This window comes from Onychostruthus taczanowskii, unplaced genomic scaffold (genome assembly GCF_017590055.1).
Source record: "Onychostruthus taczanowskii isolate IOZ18803 unplaced genomic scaffold, ASM1759005v1 scaffold121, whole genome shotgun sequence".
Classification (NCBI taxonomy): domain Eukaryota; kingdom Metazoa; phylum Chordata; class Aves; order Passeriformes; family Passeridae; genus Onychostruthus; species Onychostruthus taczanowskii.
Window position 1 is genome coordinate 304,375 of NW_024498363.1, and position 16,871 is coordinate 321,245.

Consider the following 16,871-nt stretch of genomic DNA (forward strand, 5'->3'; position numbering starts at 1 on the left):
TTTCTGAGTGCTGTGTCAAGGTTATAGAAATACAGCAGAAAATAAACCCTCTGGCATTCCTGCTGGTCCTGGGAGATCAGAGCATGGGCTGGATGCATCTGGGCTTCATTTCTAACTGTATACGAGTAGGCACCGTAAGTCTGGTCATGTTCAGTGAGATCCCAGGTGCAGAGATAGCGTGGGTTACGCCAGAAATCCATTACCACCACATTAGCGGTGCCAGACTCACGAATAGTGTGGTTCATGAAGTCAGTGCTGGAAGTTTGCTCAAAAAGCTCAAAAAGAACTTTTACAAACACAAATGAACCAATAGTGTGGTTTATAGAAAAAATGGTGTCCTGGTTCCAGCCCAGATCAGCAGGAAGTGGCATGGCCAAGAATCATGTTATTTGGTACCACCTTACATCACTGCCTGCAGTGGGGAAAAGGGACTTTGTCACTTCCAGGAGGAAGAGCATCTGTTTTTGGAGGAACAAAAAGTATGATGGTGTTGGGAACCTATCACACATTATTCATTCTCCTAGTCCAAGGTGAGCATTTTTGCACGCAAATTACCCTCTTTTCTTTTTACTTTTGTTTTGCTATTGTTGCTGTGAGTGTTCATTATCATACCTCATCTCATTGCTGTTTCCAGCAAATTAGTTTTTTCTCAACCCAATTTTCACTTTTTTTTCCTTCAATTCTCAATTCCATTCCTCAAGGGGGAAAAGAGAGGGGAAGCCAAGCCAACTGCATGTGGTTTGGAAGAGCCTGGGTGGGGAAACTGAGTTGGGGAGTACCATTTCTAGACCACAACAAACAGGCTGTAGATTCCTGTTAGATTGCTGGTGATAAAGGCAGTAGACCTAGAAAATATAAGTGTATAAGGTATGTACAATTGTTCCAGGTGCTCCTGGGTGCATGCTCTGATGCAGCTGGAGGCAGATATTTTACTAAAGAGGTGTTCTTCTTGGGAAGAAGAGTCAGCCTGTAGGCTGATCTGCATGGTAGGGGATTTCAAATGCCCATTTCCACTTTTGGGATAATTGGAGGTGAGACTGTAGTCAAGTATCCTGTTGCTTCTGTCTTAAACAGTGGGGGAGGGCAGACACAATATATAAATGAAAGACATTAAGAACTACAAAGAGAAAAACTGTGGGATTTAAACAAAATGGAACAGAACCAGTAGTGTCACTTCTTCTACTGCTGATTGCAGTGATAATGGTCATCCAGCAATAAAAGTAATCCAGCCTCTCCTGGTGACCTATCGTACCCATCAGGTGGCTATCACGCCCACATAATCCCTTCACTGAATACCTCCCAGCATATCTCATGGTTTTAAGTCTCATTCCTACATTATTTGTGCCATGGCTGCAGTTACTCCTTCAACTCAGTGCCTCCATCACACCTGCACATAACCAATTTTTTGGGGTATCCCTATAGGGCAATTCCTTATCCCTCTACTGAACACCTCCTTCCATTTTCATCCATCCAGACATTATGTGTAGCTGACAGATCATTCCACATGCTTTTACATACCTGGCTATTTTTAAAGTAAAACAGTCAATAGTAACAGAACCACAGGATGAAACAGCCTACTAAAAATTTCCACAGCAGTGAGTGACCATCTGAAAAGAGTATCCCATCACTGATGCTCTCCATCCTTCTTCACCCATTCCAAGACACCATGTATTTCATCTGTATTACGATGGACAGTGATCAGAGCGTTTTATCAATTGTCATGGATCTGTTTTAACAGTTGTAAATCATCATGTCATAACAACTGTAACATGTGATGAAAGGATCTGGATAATTAAGGACACAATTCTAACAAAAATACAAGCATGAATACTCAAGTGATTACTTTTATCTCTGGCAATATTATCTATAAATACATGATCACAAAGGGTTCACACAGAAATACATGCTTTTCCAATATGTCTAAATATAGTATCAGAAGTTGTCATGGATGACAACAAGCAGTTGTCATCAGGACTTTGAGCCATTGACCATCCAGAAGGAAGTGGTCAATGGCTCAAAGTCCTCCTGATGGACATCAGTAACAAGTGGTGTCCCTCAGGGGTCCATACTGGGACCAGTGTTATCCAGTACCTTCATTAGTGATACAGATGAAGGGATTGTGTGTACTCTTACCAAATTTGCAGATCATACCCAGCTGAGTGATGTGGTTGACACACCTAGAAGTCTTCCAGAGAGACCTGGACAGGCTGGAGAAGTGAGCCCATGGGAATCTAATGAGATTTAACAATACCAAGTGCAAGGTGCTCCACCTGGATCAGGACAATTGAGGTGGATAAGCTTGCCATGACCTGGAAAAGAGAAGGTGGGCTTCCAGCACCTGAAGAGAGACTACAAGAAAGATGGAGACTTTGGGCAAGGCCATGTAGTGACAGGTCAAAAGTGAATGGCTCTAAACCAAAGGAAGGGTAGGTTCAGGTTACGTATTAGGAAGTTCTTTACTATAAAGGTGGTGAGGCACTGGAACAGGTTGCCCAGAAGCCGTGGATGCCCCATTCCTGAGGGGTTCAAGGTCAGGTTGGATGGGGTTTTGAGCAATTGGTCTAGTGAAAGGTGTCCCTGACCACTGCAGGGGGGTTGGAACTGTCAGTCTTTAATGTCCCAACTTAAGCCATTGGGTGCAAATGCTTTGCTCGAGACCATGTAGATGATGTCAGCTCTCCCCTCAGTGATCACTTCTATAGCCCCATTGCAGAAGGCCTCCACACTTGGCAGGCATGATTTACCCTTAATGAAGCCACACTGGCTGTCACTAACCACCTCCTTATTTTCCATATGCCTTACTATAATTTCCATGGGGATTTCACTAGGAACAGAGGTGAGACTGACTGGCCTGTAGTTCCACAGGTCTATATTTCACAAGATCACAGAATCACAAAATGATTGTGTTGGAAGAAATCTCAGCAGGTCATCTGGTCCAACCTCCCGGCTCAAGCTCTAGACCCCATGGCACAGGATTGCATCCAGATGGTTATTGAGTATCTTCACTGACGGAAACTCAGCAATCTGTCTGGGCACACTGCTCCTGTTTGTGATCACTTACACAGTAAAGAAGTTATTCCTCACACTCAGGTGCAGCTTTTCTGCTTGCTGGCTCTCATCTTATTGCCTGGCATCACAGAGAAGAGGCTATGTCCATCGTCTTGGCACCAACACATTAGATATTTATAGACATTCCTGAGGTTCCCCTCTCAGTTGCCTCTTCTCAAGGCTGAACAGGCCCTTCAGCTCATCCTGGTGAGAGAGATGCTCCAGTCCCCTCACCATCTTTGTTGCCCTCCAGTGGACCTGCTCAGGGAGCTCCATCTCTCTCTTGCACTGAGAAGCTCAGATTTTGACACGGCACTCCAGATGTTCCTCACCAGGGCTGAGCAGAGGGACAGGATCCCCTCCCTCAACTGCTGACATGCTATTCCCATTTTAAAAAAGGGAATTTGTTTGAGGAATATCAATTGCTTCTGTAGGAGTGATGCTTTCTTTTCCTCTTCTGTTGATGTTTCCTGACTCGTCCTATGTAGAACACACTGTCAGTGTCACTGGATTCAGGATGTTGTTATGCAAAACGGAGAGGCGAACTGCAAGGCCATTTAAAGGCGGGACTGCCGCTTCAGCCGCTGGGCGCCCAGCGGCACGACCACTCACGGGTATCCACCGCATTGTTTCCGAGCAGCCTTCCTCCGCCCCGCAGGGACAGCGGGCGGCTCCCGCGCCTCTGAGGCGAGGGGAAGCACCGCCCCCGCCGCCGCCGAGCGCACGGGGCCATGTCGGCTCCGTGGGCCGTGGCGCGGGAGCGCGGCCCGGGGATGGGGCCGGAGCCGGGCAGCAGCACGCAGACATCGCACCGGCTGCTGGCCTACAGCGACGCGCTGCTGTCCATCATCGCCACCGTGATGGTGAGCGCCCGGCTGCGGGAGGGAGGGAGGGAGGGAGGGAGGGAGAAGCCTGGGGCAGCCGCGGCTAGTCCCGGCTTTCCGGGTGGCGGCCGTGCTTGTCCGGCCCGCCCGGCGCCCCGCGGGGCCGCCGGTGCCGCCGGCTCCGCTCCCGCCCCGCTGTCGCGATGTGTCGGCGGGCGTCCCGGAGCGGGGTCGGCAGCGCCGGTCGTGGCGGGCCGGGCCACGGCCCGCGAGCGGCTGTGACTTCCAGAGCTGCTCCTGAAGGGTGTGTGGTTTTAGGGAAGTGCTCAACAAGGAAAAGGACGTCATGTGCTAATAAAGCATTTTGTTATTTCAGATTTTGCCGGTGGCTCACACAAAAATACATCCCGACCAGGTATCATGTGCCGTGTGTTGTTTCTTGTGTCCTCGCAAGTAGATGTAACATCCTCGTTCCTCTCGTAACATCCTCGTTTAGCACGCCCGCTTCATTTCGAGTTACAGGCTTTCAAAAGCAGAAGCCATTGAGCAGCATAAAACCTAACATAAATTTCGCATAGGGCGAGGAGCTGGTGATTTTTGGGTGTAAAACTTTTAAGTTGGGATTTGTGTTATATGCAGATGTTGTGACATACAGCCTGAATGAGCTATATGTTGCAGGCCATATATTATAACTAGTTACTTTTCTATGAGAGATGAATTGCCCATCTGACCAAAACATCTTTCAGAAAGGATCTGGTCTTCTTGGTAATAAACCATCACTGAGAGAAGCCATTTATATAGCACAATCTGAATGCTAGTTTTAAAGTCACGTTCTTAATAAATGTAATTTGAATAAACAAAGTTGGAAAAAGAAGACTATGGAAAATAAATTAATTCTGAGAATACCCAGGAAATTTAGGAAACATTAATAATTTGAGAAAGTTTACAGGTTTTTTCTTTTATCATTATTTAGTTTTCTACTCTTAAATAGACCCAAATCTTAGTTTAAGGAGCTCAGATGAGATCTGTAACACAGCAAATATACTGTATGAGTCTGTTTAAGCCATTGTATTGGTATTTGCAAAATTTGCTGAGGTTAAGCCCTCTCCTTTCTCCTGTTTAACAGTCATCACATGCAGCCTCTGCGATGCTTCTACTATGGAAGTCAGTGCTGTGAAAGTAAAAGAGGCATATTGTGTCCAGTCCTCTGAAATGCATTACTATAGTAACAGTGATGAGAGAATGCATAAATGAGTAAAGGTGAATAGAGCATTGGGAAGCCCTTTTACAGTTTGATGAAATGTGTTGATACATCAAATGCTGTATTTCAGCCTACTTAACAAGTTCCTAATAAACGATTTTCTCTGCAATGTACTAAAGAGATTGTTGAATGGGAACTGCATTCTTGGGAGGCATTTTCCAAAAATACATTACATTACTGTACATCTCTTTTTCAGATGTTGATAATAATTTTGTAACATAACATTTATATTTTGTTTCCTTGGGTGTCACTTTCTGTTTCAGAAATTAGGTGAAAGTGTTCAGCAACTTCTTCTAGCAAAAATTGCAGTCTACTTGATGACCTTTTTAATAGTCACAGTGGCATGGGCAGCTCATGTAAGGTAGGAACACAGTGTTTAAATTTAAAGTCAAAAGCTAGAAAGTGCAGCAGATAACCATGTCTCTGTTGTATTTCTGTCTTGCTGCCAGAATTCTGAATTGTTTTTTGTTGAATATTAGAAAATCAATGTAAATAAATGCTACCCTTAGCAGTGAAAAGCTACTCTTACACCACTGCCATAGTCATACAGAGAAAAACAAGCATTATATATCTTTCAGAGTTACTTTTCATCTTACCTTGAAGGCTAGATGGAATTAGACTTCTAATTCTAATTCTGCTGAAAATACATGAATTTGTAACTTGCATGCTCTACAATCAAAGAACTGGTATAGTACATCTGGCCTAAAACTCATCTCTCTGTCCTCAGCAATAGTTGTCACAAAGTCAATTGTAATATTGCAGATTCTGTACTTCAGAGAGCTGTGGACACTCCCACCTGCTATGTCTTGGTGGTAAAAAGAAGTTGGCATGCAGGCATCATACTGGAACCAGGGCAGTTTTAGTTTGAATTTTGAAATTTCAAATGTCACTACGCCAATAAAGGCGTGCAACCTGTAATTCAGTATTTGAAGCTGATACCTCACATCCATTCCTTTACCACAGTGCTTTTCTTTGCTTGTATAAGTAAAGAGTAAAGTATAAAAGAGTACAGTCTCAGGGTTTTGTGGAGGGTGATGGGTGCTGTTCATTCTAAGTCACAGTTTTGTGAATTAGGAATTTCATTTACAAAATCTGGGGATGCTTGCAAGGAAAGCTTTTTCTTTGTATTTTCTTTGTGTGCTGTCTCTTCAGGAGAAATTTTTCTAAGCCTTAAAATTTTGAAAATACTCTGCCATTCATATAGAAACCAAGTTCTTAATAACTGCTCCATAATTGTACTTGATTGTATCTTGCTTTTAAGATTTTTCTAACAAATTACTTTCATGTTTGAGCTACATGAGTTTTGGTGGCACCTGGAATATTTGTATTAATTCTGTGGCAAAGGAAATTGGGTTTCCCCATACTATCATAAATGTATAATTTATATGTAGTGTTGTAAAATATATTTTGTGAGTTGGCTTGTTCAAGATAACCTTACTTTGCCTTACCTTGACAGGTTGTTTCAGGTGATAGAACATATAGATGATGTCCTGGCTCTTCTAAATCTGGTGAGTCTTGTCAGACAAGCTGGATGGCTAACAAGCAGATACAGTCACTTAAGTGTGTCTCTAAATATCCAAAAGTTTCTACATTAAATAGCATAACTCTGACATATTTCCAAGTCAGGAAAATACAAAGATCTTTAGTTTCACTGTGACTGATTGATAGATAACTTGCTTTTAACTTGCAAATGTTTTACTGTAAACCAGAAGAAACTGCATCAGGTTAGTCTGAAGTTCATCTGAGGGAACTGAGTATTTTGCAATGTTGTTTTAAACTCTGTTCTCTGAAGGTATGCAACCACACAGTTATTCTAATTTTGTTAATAAAAGCACTGTTGGAGCTCCATGAGATAAAACTAAAGGAAATTATTTTAGAAGAACAGCCTAAGGCATCTTATTCTTACGTAATGTAGCTTTCACAGCGATTTGTTTCTTTATGTTTTTGTTTGTTGGATTGGGTTTTTTAATTTTGCTTTTTCAGATGCAAAATATTTACAATCAGCTGTTAATGTTCTTGACAAATCAGAAACAACTGTTTAGAAGGTGTGGTATATTTAGCATTGCTACTTTAGAAAGAAGTCTTAAAAACCGTAGTAAAACTTTTACATGGGGTATTGGTAGACACAGAAGACTGTAGGGTTTTCTGCAATAAGCTTGTACAATTTGAATAGAGAACATGGAAGATTTGTACAAAAGCAGCCATTTGTTGTAGTCAAAACTGAGCAACTTCAGAAATGTGGGTATTTTTCATTATGCAGCACAAGCATTTGATTTCCTTGTAAAATACAAAGCGAGCAATGCCCTCATTGAAGATGTGTCCAGAAAATACATAGTGTTTCAAAATGCTTTTTTCTGTTTTAGGCTTGTATGATGATCATAACCTTCTTGCCATATACAGTAAGTAATTTTCTAAAATCTGACATTTGTTTAAATTGAATTGTTTGTTTCTTCATTTATTTGGAAAGACTTTAACGAAGTATTCAGAAACCCAGGAAAATGTTCTTACAGTATAAACCCTGAATCTATTATGGTAGTTAAGTGTTGCTTCTTTAAAACTCATGAAGCTATTTTATAACGTTCAAGTACTTCATGTTTTAGACCTGGCAGAAAATGGGTATTCTAGAAACAAAAATTAGAGTTATGGAAAGTCATAGTATCGTAGAATAGTTTGCATTGGAAGGGGCCATTAAAGGTCCTATAGTCCAGCCCCTGCAAAGATTAGGAGCATCTTCAACTAGTTGAAATTTCTCAAAGCCTCATGCAGCCTCACCTTGTGTGTCTCCAGGGACTGGGCAACCATGCCAATGTTTTACCACCCTCATGGTAAAAAACTTCCCATGATTTCTTTTAAAAAAGCACATGTATTAAAGAAGGTTCAAGTTATCTGATAAGAATTTTGGTAAGATAAATTGTGTTTCAAACTCCTCCTTATATGGTAGGACGTCTTCCTTTTGTAATTTAGACCAAGTTTGTAGTATCATTTCTTACTTGCTCTGCAAGGTTGATTCTGGCAGCTGAGGGTTTATGTTTAAAATCTGCACAAGTTTTGGTCAAATGACCTCAAAAGAATATTTGCAAGTGAATACTATATTAACAGAACAAAACAGTTGCTTACAATGCATCTTGACTGTTGTATGTGTAAGACAGGCACCTGTTTCTCTGTGGGTATATATGTCTTACATTTAGTCTGCAAAAAATAAGCTGTGGTCAGTAAGACAGTCTTTATCAGCAAGAGAACATACTTTTCATTCTGCCTTAAAGCTGAAATTATTTTTGGAAAGCTGACCATGCTACCTTAACACTACACCCTACTTTTCTTTTTTTTTTCCCTTTTTTATCCTCCCCTAAAGAAGCTGCAGAAATTAATACAACAGGGAGCCGTGGAGGTTGACAAAATAAAAGATTCAAAAAGGTATTCTAATATCAAGAATTTTCACAACTATGACATCATGTCAACCAAAACCAGTTAAGCTTTATGCTCAGGTACAAGCCACTCTGTAATTATTATGGAAGCACAGTGCCAGAGTCAGAGCAATGTCAGTGTCAGAGCAAAACCATCTCTCCAGATGCCTTTGGTTGGGATGCCTGCATTATTTGTGGCTAGAAATAGCATTTAATGGAATTATGATGAAATGCAAATTATTATGTAGATTTATGAATATTTTCAATACAGAATGAAGACTGCTTCTATTTCTCTACTGTTATTCTTGCATTGTTTCTTAATTAAGTACATGATCTTGTTGATTTTTTCCAGTTTTCCTTAATGGCCTCCTTTCCAGGGGTACCTTTTGGCATCTTCCTGTTCAGTGTCTGTGCTGTTGTCATTGGCCTTATACAGGTATTGGAGCTATCCATTTACTTTTCACTTTTACATAGACTTTCTTATGTAGAACTGAAATTAAGCTTCTTAGTGAGTGGCATAAATTGCTAAATATGTTATTTGTATAGCATTCTTTTTCAAAGTTGTGCCCATTATGATAATACAGTACCTGTATGTAAGACAAAAGTTTACTGTCCCGTGAAACTGTTTTATTCATCTAAATCAGCTGATCTCAATGTTCACTGAATTCCTTTCCCACTCTTTGTAAAAATGTCTTGGGGAGAGAACAACTGAGTTTTCCCACTGATGTCTTTCTGAGCCATGCAGCAGTGGGTGAGGGAATACAGGCTTTCAGTCTCAAGTCCAGCAGCACTTTTCCTCCTGGTGCAGTGCTTTGTTGCTTTAATTCCTCATTACAGAGGTCTTCATTCCTCTTCATCAAGGATCAAAGGTCATGACAGACTGCAGAGGAGACTAAAATCTTCACATGCAGTGCATTGTCAAATCTCAGAGTTTCTAGGACCGACTTTCCATATGGGAGTGAAGAATAAGCTTGAAAGTGTTTCAAAATATGTTGATTTATAGTTCTATGTGTTATGTTTGAAATCCTTCATATATTTATATGTAATAAGTTCAGTAATGCTCTTTTCCTTGCAGGCTGTGATAGTAGCGTATGGATTCTGTCACCCACACTTACTTAATCAACAGATACAGGAGTCTGAAAATCAGAATTTCTATAAACATCATATCTTAAAGATTATCCTAAGAGGACCAATTTTATGCTTTTTAGCAGCCATCTTTTCTTTTTTCTTTATTCCTTTGGTAAGTTCTCTCAGTTAACAGAAAACTTTGATGCAGCAGATTGTATTAGCTGTCTTTAGGACTGTGTATGAAAATAGTGATGTCTGTGTTAATTATGCACACTTTCTCAATTGCTAGTTCTAGGGTGTTGTTTTTTGCATTGAATGTATTTATTCACATGTACCAACCTGCAACTTGATCCATGAGTTTGTGTAGTGGAAAAAGAATATTCTGCTAAAATATTTCTTGCTATGACTGCTTTTTTTGTTTGTTTTAAGCAGGTCTTCTAAACTCTATGTTAGTGTCTTTTGCATCAGAAGTAGTTGTGGTAATATAGAAGGTTATGTGAAATGACCACCATGTTGCATAAACTGAAGAAAAGTGAATGCAATTGCTGCACTAACTTAGGATGTAAGAGCAAACAGAAAAGGGAGACCAGTTAGCCCACCTGCATCTCAAAACAAATAGTTTTGGCTAAGGCCTGTTTTTACATAGCCTTTTTCTCTTTCATCTTGATGTCAGTTGCTCCTTGAGTTGCTCCTGCTGCTTAATAGCTTTAACTCTTTTCTGGAGCCCCTACTCGGAGCTGAAATCTAGTTTTTGAATATATCCTGAGCTTCCATTCCTCTTGTTTTTTAGGAAAAGATGGATTTAACTGAATTTTGAGAAAGATTCCACAGGAATTGACAGTATTTCAATATCCCCAAGTTTGTTGAAATCAGTTTGAGAAATCAGGTTGCTCTTGATGAAAGGAGCAGTTATGAGTCCAAACACGAAAAGGCCTAATTTTATCTGAAAATATGTTTTCCTCTTTTTCCTCACTCCATTCACTGTAGTTTGGTTGGTTGTTTTTAATATTGACAATGGTGAAATTAGTCTCCAAGTTGCTCCTATGCTTAGACCTGTGCAAAGCCTGTGAACAACTTAGGACCCACCAATGTAGTTTTTGTGACACAAATAGTAGAATCTTAGAGTATCACAAATTGGAAGAACCCATAAGGGTTATGTGGGATAATTACTCAAATTCCAAAGCAGTTATTCCTGTACTTCTTGTCAGGAGAATTATTTCCCTACTTGTTTTTGTTTACTTCATTACTGGTACTGTATTAGCTAGGAAAAAGTAGTATTTGGTCCCACATGCATTATTCAGGAAGTGAATGAGCATTTCAACTGAGCCTTTTTCTTTTTGCAAGTCAAAGATTTCTTTTTCTCTATGTTATTAGTTCTAAGACTGAGAGTTATAGCTTCATATCAAATCTGGAAGGTAATTTATATTTTGATAACTATATTTAAACTGTTCATCTTCTTCTCCAACAGTCTTACGTACTTCTTGGACTTGTAATAGTTTTTCCGCATCTCACTCGATTAATTACATGGTGTAAAAACAAAATTCTTGGTGAGTAACAAAATTCCTAGGCATATGTTTAGATTAGGTTGTCAACATGTTATGCAGACAGCCCATAATGAAGTAATTTCAGTTCTGCTTTCATTTTCGGTCTTGGAACATAGTGATTGTAGGGTTTATTGATGTGCTTCTAAACAATGTCTCCCTTGCTCCCCAGTTTCCCATAATTGTGATGAGATGTGTGTAAGGCACAGCACATTTAAAGATAATTTCCTGATGCAAAATCTTTCTGGTTTGTCCTGATAATGTGAGTGCATGCAGACACACGTAGGTATATGAATGAAGGCTGCAGGCCATCTATCCCCTTTCCCTCCTCAAGAGGGAGCATGGAAATGTAAGAACATAAGGAAGCAAGCTCTATGCCTTTATCACTTTCTTCCCCACAATGCTGAATAGTCACATATTTTCAAACAGCACTACACTGCACCTGTAAATCAAACTATCTCACAATAGTTAACTGTTCAGGGTATTACATCTCATTAATCTAACTGCTATCATCTAAAGAGGTGCCTTCACACGTCTTAAGTTAGCCTAAACCCATGCTTCCTTCCCTCATGTGCTTTCTGTGCTCCTTGTCTAAGGAGTAACAATTGCACAACCATAGCAACCTGAGCTGCTCTTAAATCCTGCTGAGAAAGAGGTTGCTATTGCTAAAATAAAAGGAGCAGGGGATATCATGAAACCTACTTGGCTGAAAGGTGCAGCGTCCCTCTGAGAGGGACCACAAAACCACTGAACAGATAATGTCTTTGGAGCTGACACTCCCAAGCTGGGTCAGAAGAATAACACCTTTGTACTTCTACTGCTGCTGTTCAGACTAGTACAAGTCTGTCTGTTTCCAGTGCAGATGTGAGCATACTCTTCGCTCCCCCATGTGGCAGCAATAACAGGGAAGCAGAAATGCTCTGAAAGGATGAATCTAGATTCTCAGAGCCTGAGAATAAACACATACAAATATTGTCCGTGCTTATTGTGATGGGGCCACTGTGGTTTGCAGTCATGTTATGTCTCTACCTCTCACCCTGTCAGGTGGCTGAAATACAGCTTTATTGAATTTCTTGTGATTACAGCTGCTTTGCATTCCTGTGGAACCTTAACCTTTTATATATATACCTGAAGCAGTGTATTTTGACTAGCTAGGCACTTCTGAGTTCATTATTTAGAGATGTGTTTGACGTTTCCTGTAAGAGCTACATCTTTTGACAAAAGGCTTGAATTATTTTAAGTGAGGTCATTCAACATCCCAGTTCAGCTGCCATGGTTTTTTTCAAGACAGGTTTTTACTGCCATGTAGTCTTAAGTTCTCCAAGCTGTCATAGAGGCCCTGCAGCTCTTAGGGCTTCCTGAGGCACAGCATCTCATTTGTTTTGTTCAATTACAGCTTTGAGTCATTATTCACTTGGTGGAAATTGTTTGCCATGCAGTATAAAGGAAAGAGATTTTTTTTTTGTTCCTGAAGCACTTGTCTTGAAAGAAACATAAATTTCAGGGACAGGCACATATGCCAGAAAAAATTGTGTGACTGACATGCATGGATGACTGGCATCCTTTTGTCTAAAGAAAAGTTTAGGCAGATGGGGGGAAAAGGAGGTCACAGTAGTTGTTAAACTACCTTATTTTATACTTATTTTCATGATTAAACCTCTGGATTTGTTTCCAGGTCAGAGAGGTGAAGAGGAGGAACATCATAGCTTAGAAACCTTCACATTTTACCTCAGTGAGCCTCTGAGTAAGGAACGAGTAGAAGCATTCAGTGATGGAGTCTATGCCATTGTAGCAACCCTGCTAATTTTGGATATATGGTAAGGCTTTGTGCTGGTTCTTACACTTCGTCTTGTTAAATATATAAACTTTTGTCTGTAGGTAATATTTGAGGAAATAAAATTAATCAGATGTTGTGTTTGACTCCCAAAATCTGCAGTGGTTACTTTAAAGTATGATTTTCTGGAAAGACACGGAGCACAAACCAAAGATACTTCTAACACCCACATTCCATCAGTAATGATCATCAGTGTGTGTAATACATGTTGAGGTGTTGAGTCTTGAAGAACAAAGCTTCCTTTTTTGCTTATTTACTTTTTCAGATGAAATCTTTCTATCAATAAAAGCTGTTTAGTCACTGTAGCAACTTTATTAACCCAAAGGAATGCCAGCCTGCATTCAGATTTCCTTTTATATATAATTTCTTTGCAGAGCTGTTAATTGAAACACTGTTTCTAAATTATAATAAGAGAAGTACAGAGTGGATTCCTGTTGTTCACTACTTTCTCAAAGAAGCATAATTGTCTTGCTCCAGATGTATTTTTATAACAGTAATTTTTCTCTCCACAGTGAAGACAATGTTCCTGATCCCAGAGAAGTTGAGGAGAAGTTCCATGGCAGTCTTCTTGAAGCTTTAAGTGAATATGGGCCAAACTACCTTGCTTACTTTGGCTCATTTGTGACAATTGGTCTCCTGTGGTTTGTCCATCACTCTCTTTTCCTTTATGTAACAAAAGCTACCCGGTTAATGGGACTGCTTAACATACTTTCCTTGGCTTTCATTGGTGGGCTTCCACTAGCATACCAGCTGACCAGTGAATTTGCAGAAAAGTCTCATAATGAAATAGAAGCCATTCAGGTCAGCTGTGTTATCACTTTCTTTGCCAGCATATTTCAGTTTGCAATATGGACTACAGCCCTTCTCAGTGAAGAGGAAACTTTGCATGCCTTTGCTCGATATGGTGGTAAGGAGCATGCCTTCATGTTTGCCAAGCTGGCTCTTTACCCTTGCGTAAGCCTGGGGGCCTTCTTTCTAACTTGCTTGTTAAGTGAATTTAGCACAGCAATTTTCCATCTTATGCAGATTGTAATCCCGTTTGCTTTTCTTGCCTTGCGCATTTTTGTTAGAATTTCTTTAACTGCCCTAAAGTCTGTGATGTCTCTCTCCAGACGGAAGGTTGTGTTGTTAGAAGAAGACGAGGCATGTTTGTCTCCAAATGAAGCACTGTCCTAAATTTCCGCACAGTGCATGTGAAGTTACGAGATCAACTTCAGCTCCTCTGATTCACATTATGTTTGCGTGTGGATTATACTGATGTAAACCAAAGCCTGTATTGATCATAACTGGGGCATATTTATGTTTAAGCTGGCCATGCTCAAGACCCTTTCTCCAAAATCTGCTATTGAAAATATTGGATAAAAAGGGGATGCAAAGAAAAGCATGTTCCCCTTCTTTTAGGATTGCCTTATAGAAAAAAAATGCTGCTTGACATGTAACAGCAGCAATGATCAATTCAGAAGTATGCAGATACCCAGGAAAATGGCAGCCAAATACAGAAGCTGGTTGAGCTTCTATGTAACAGAATGTGAGGCATGGAAAACAGGGAGACATCTGGATTTCTGGATGTTACATCATAGTAGAACATATGTGTGTACAAGTTACTGTTTTTGGGGATTTTTTTAAATTTTTTTCAATGTTAAATTTTTAATGGTTTTTTTCAATGGTCTGTTCTGCATAGTCACAAACAGGGGATAGCAGTTGGAAATCTGTGTTTGAGTGGCTCTGTGTGAGTTTAGATGGGAGTTGCAATTGTGATAGCAGTCTTCCAAGCCATCTGAACACAAGTTCAAGGCCATATCTATCTTTTTTTAAAAAGGGTGTAACAAATGAAGATTCATGTGGCTTTGCATCCAAGTTTTAACTAGCTTTGATATTTTCTGAGGGAAAAGAGCTCTGTGATGACACGTAAGGTTTTTTCTGTTCTACACTTCTCGTCTGAAGTGTTTTAATTTCTCAGGCTTTTTGTGTCTATTTTTTGTCTGGCAGTGGAACATCCTTCTGTTATTCAGAAGGCATGGTGTCATATTCAAGGAGAGTATGAGACTGCAGTGTGTGAGAGTTCCACAATCAGGTGAGGGAGTTGAGGGAATTGAGCTTTCTCCTGAGTTGTGGACAGCTAAGGGTATCATGTGTCCATAATAATGTTGATTGATTTATTTTTTTTTTCCATACAGCTGGATAAGTAATGTGCTTTTCGAATCATCTAAACTCTGGCTGCCCTAGAAGCCATTACATTTCCTTTTGGCAGAGTGATTAATTTGTATTTTGAATTATGTTAGTGCCTGACAACTTTAATGCCATAATTAAGGCATTTGGGGAATTTTGTTGTTCATGATTAAAAAAAATAATTGGCAAAATATGCCTGAAGAAATTGTAGGTGAAAAACAGATATCTCGTTTCAGTTGAGATCAGTCTTGAAAGCACTTGTGCTTTTGTTTTGAAGCACCTTGATACCGGATATGTCATTGTGGATATTACATATTTCTCGTGAAGGGTATGTTCAGCTGTTCAAGGGGATTTATACCTAGTTGTGGTTAAATTACTTCCATTGTGTTGTGTATAGCAGTTTTTCTGATACTTAATAAAAGCACTTTTGGTTCTGTATGGTTTTGTTTCTAATGTGCAGCAGACACATAGTAAGTAGTGAATATGTGTATTTGTAATAAATAGCAATCAGTGAAAAAACCCAAAACTTCAAGCCATTTATTTCTTCTCTGTAGGTGAACTTTAAGGTTGATATCGGTAATTAAAATTATGTTAGATGGGTTTTGCCTACAAGATCACCAAGATCCCTTCCAACCTCAGCAGTTTTGTGATTTTTTTTTACAAAACATTAAAATGTTTATAATGTGATGTAAAGAAATGTTGATTCTACTTCTCATAGTACCTGAAGAGAATGAAACCCAAAAAGTGAATCTAGCCAAGGAGTTTCATTTCAGTGTTTATAAGGATGCTTTGTATAAAGCAATATATAAATATTACAAGGCACTGTATTGGCTCAGTAATGGTTTTTGGGGTTTTGTTTGTTTTTTTGAGGTGTGTATGTGTGTGTGTTTGGTTCATTGGTTGTTTGGTTTGGTTTGGTTTTTTTGGGTTGGTTTGTTTCTGGGTTTTTTGTTTACTCCACTTACAAATAAGTAATTTGTTCTGCAGAACAAACCATTTTATTTTTGTTTGCAGTCAAGATAGCATTATTCAATCCAAATTTGGTAATATCTCAGAACCTAAACCTGAGGACAAACATGGTATGAGACTTTATACAAAGAGAGCTCATTTAGCATCATTTTAAGTTGTTGAGAAACAAACTTCATTAATTTGAATTCTGTCATTCTCAAGTAGGAAGATTATCCCGAATATAACTGTAACTAGCTGTTTTTGATATAATTGCTAATGACCACAGGGTTTTGTATCTATGAAAATTAAAGTGACATACAGTAATTACAATCCCAGAACCACAGAACGGATGTCATTGGAAGGGGCCTCTGAAGACCACCTAGTCCAACCCTCCAGTTTAAGGTAGGGCTGGCTAGATGGGTTGGTTGCGGAGGTCTGTGTCCAGTCAGACTCAGCAGCTGCACAGAGACACCATAACCACTTAATGACGGAATCATTAAGCGTGTATCATACAGAGATCATACAGTCCAGCCGTGAATCTGCACTTTGCCCAGCAGTGCACTGCAACCCCCAGAGCACTAAAACACATCCCCTGCACCAGATCCTCATGCCTCCTGAACCTCCAGGGATGGTGACTCCACCACCTCCCTGCCCAACCTATGCCAATACCTGACCACGCTGACCGTGAAAAAAGATTTCCAGTATCTGTTTTAAAAGGGCTCACAGGTTTTAATGTCAAAAAAAAAAAAAAAAAAAAAAAAAAAAAAAAAAAAA

General features: G+C 39.8%; 1 protein-coding gene across 1 annotated transcript; it reads left to right on the forward strand.

The window, feature by feature from the left end:
* The first annotated feature begins 3,746 nt into the window (after positions 1–3,746).
* TMEM175 (transmembrane protein 175) lies at positions 3,747–15,668 on the forward strand. Its single transcript, XM_041395950.1, has 10 exons — positions 3,747–3,911; positions 4,249–4,287; positions 5,397–5,494; positions 6,590–6,641; positions 7,497–7,532; positions 8,890–8,973; positions 9,613–9,777; positions 11,074–11,152; positions 12,822–12,963; positions 13,493–15,668. Exons 1-10 carry the CDS (start codon positions 3,780–3,782, stop codon positions 14,154–14,156), a joined length of 1,491 nt encoding a protein of 496 aa, XP_041251884.1. The 5' UTR covers positions 3,747–3,779; the 3' UTR covers positions 14,157–15,668.
* The last annotated feature ends 1,203 nt before the right edge of the window (positions 15,669–16,871 follow it).

Bases quoted from the DNA above. Each gene is read 5' to 3' on its own strand.
- TMEM175 (XM_041395950.1), top strand. From the start codon at position 3,780: ATGTCGGCTCCGTGGGCCGTGGCGCGGGAGCGCGGCCCGGGGATGGGG. The intron at 11,153-12,821 runs GTGAGTAACAAA...ATTTGTTTCCAG, and splicing joins GTGTAAAAACAAAATTCTTG to GTCAGAGAGGTGAAGAGGAG. The intron at 12,964-13,492 runs GTAAGGCTTTGT...TTCTCTCCACAG, and splicing joins CTGCTAATTTTGGATATATG to TGAAGACAATGTTCCTGATC.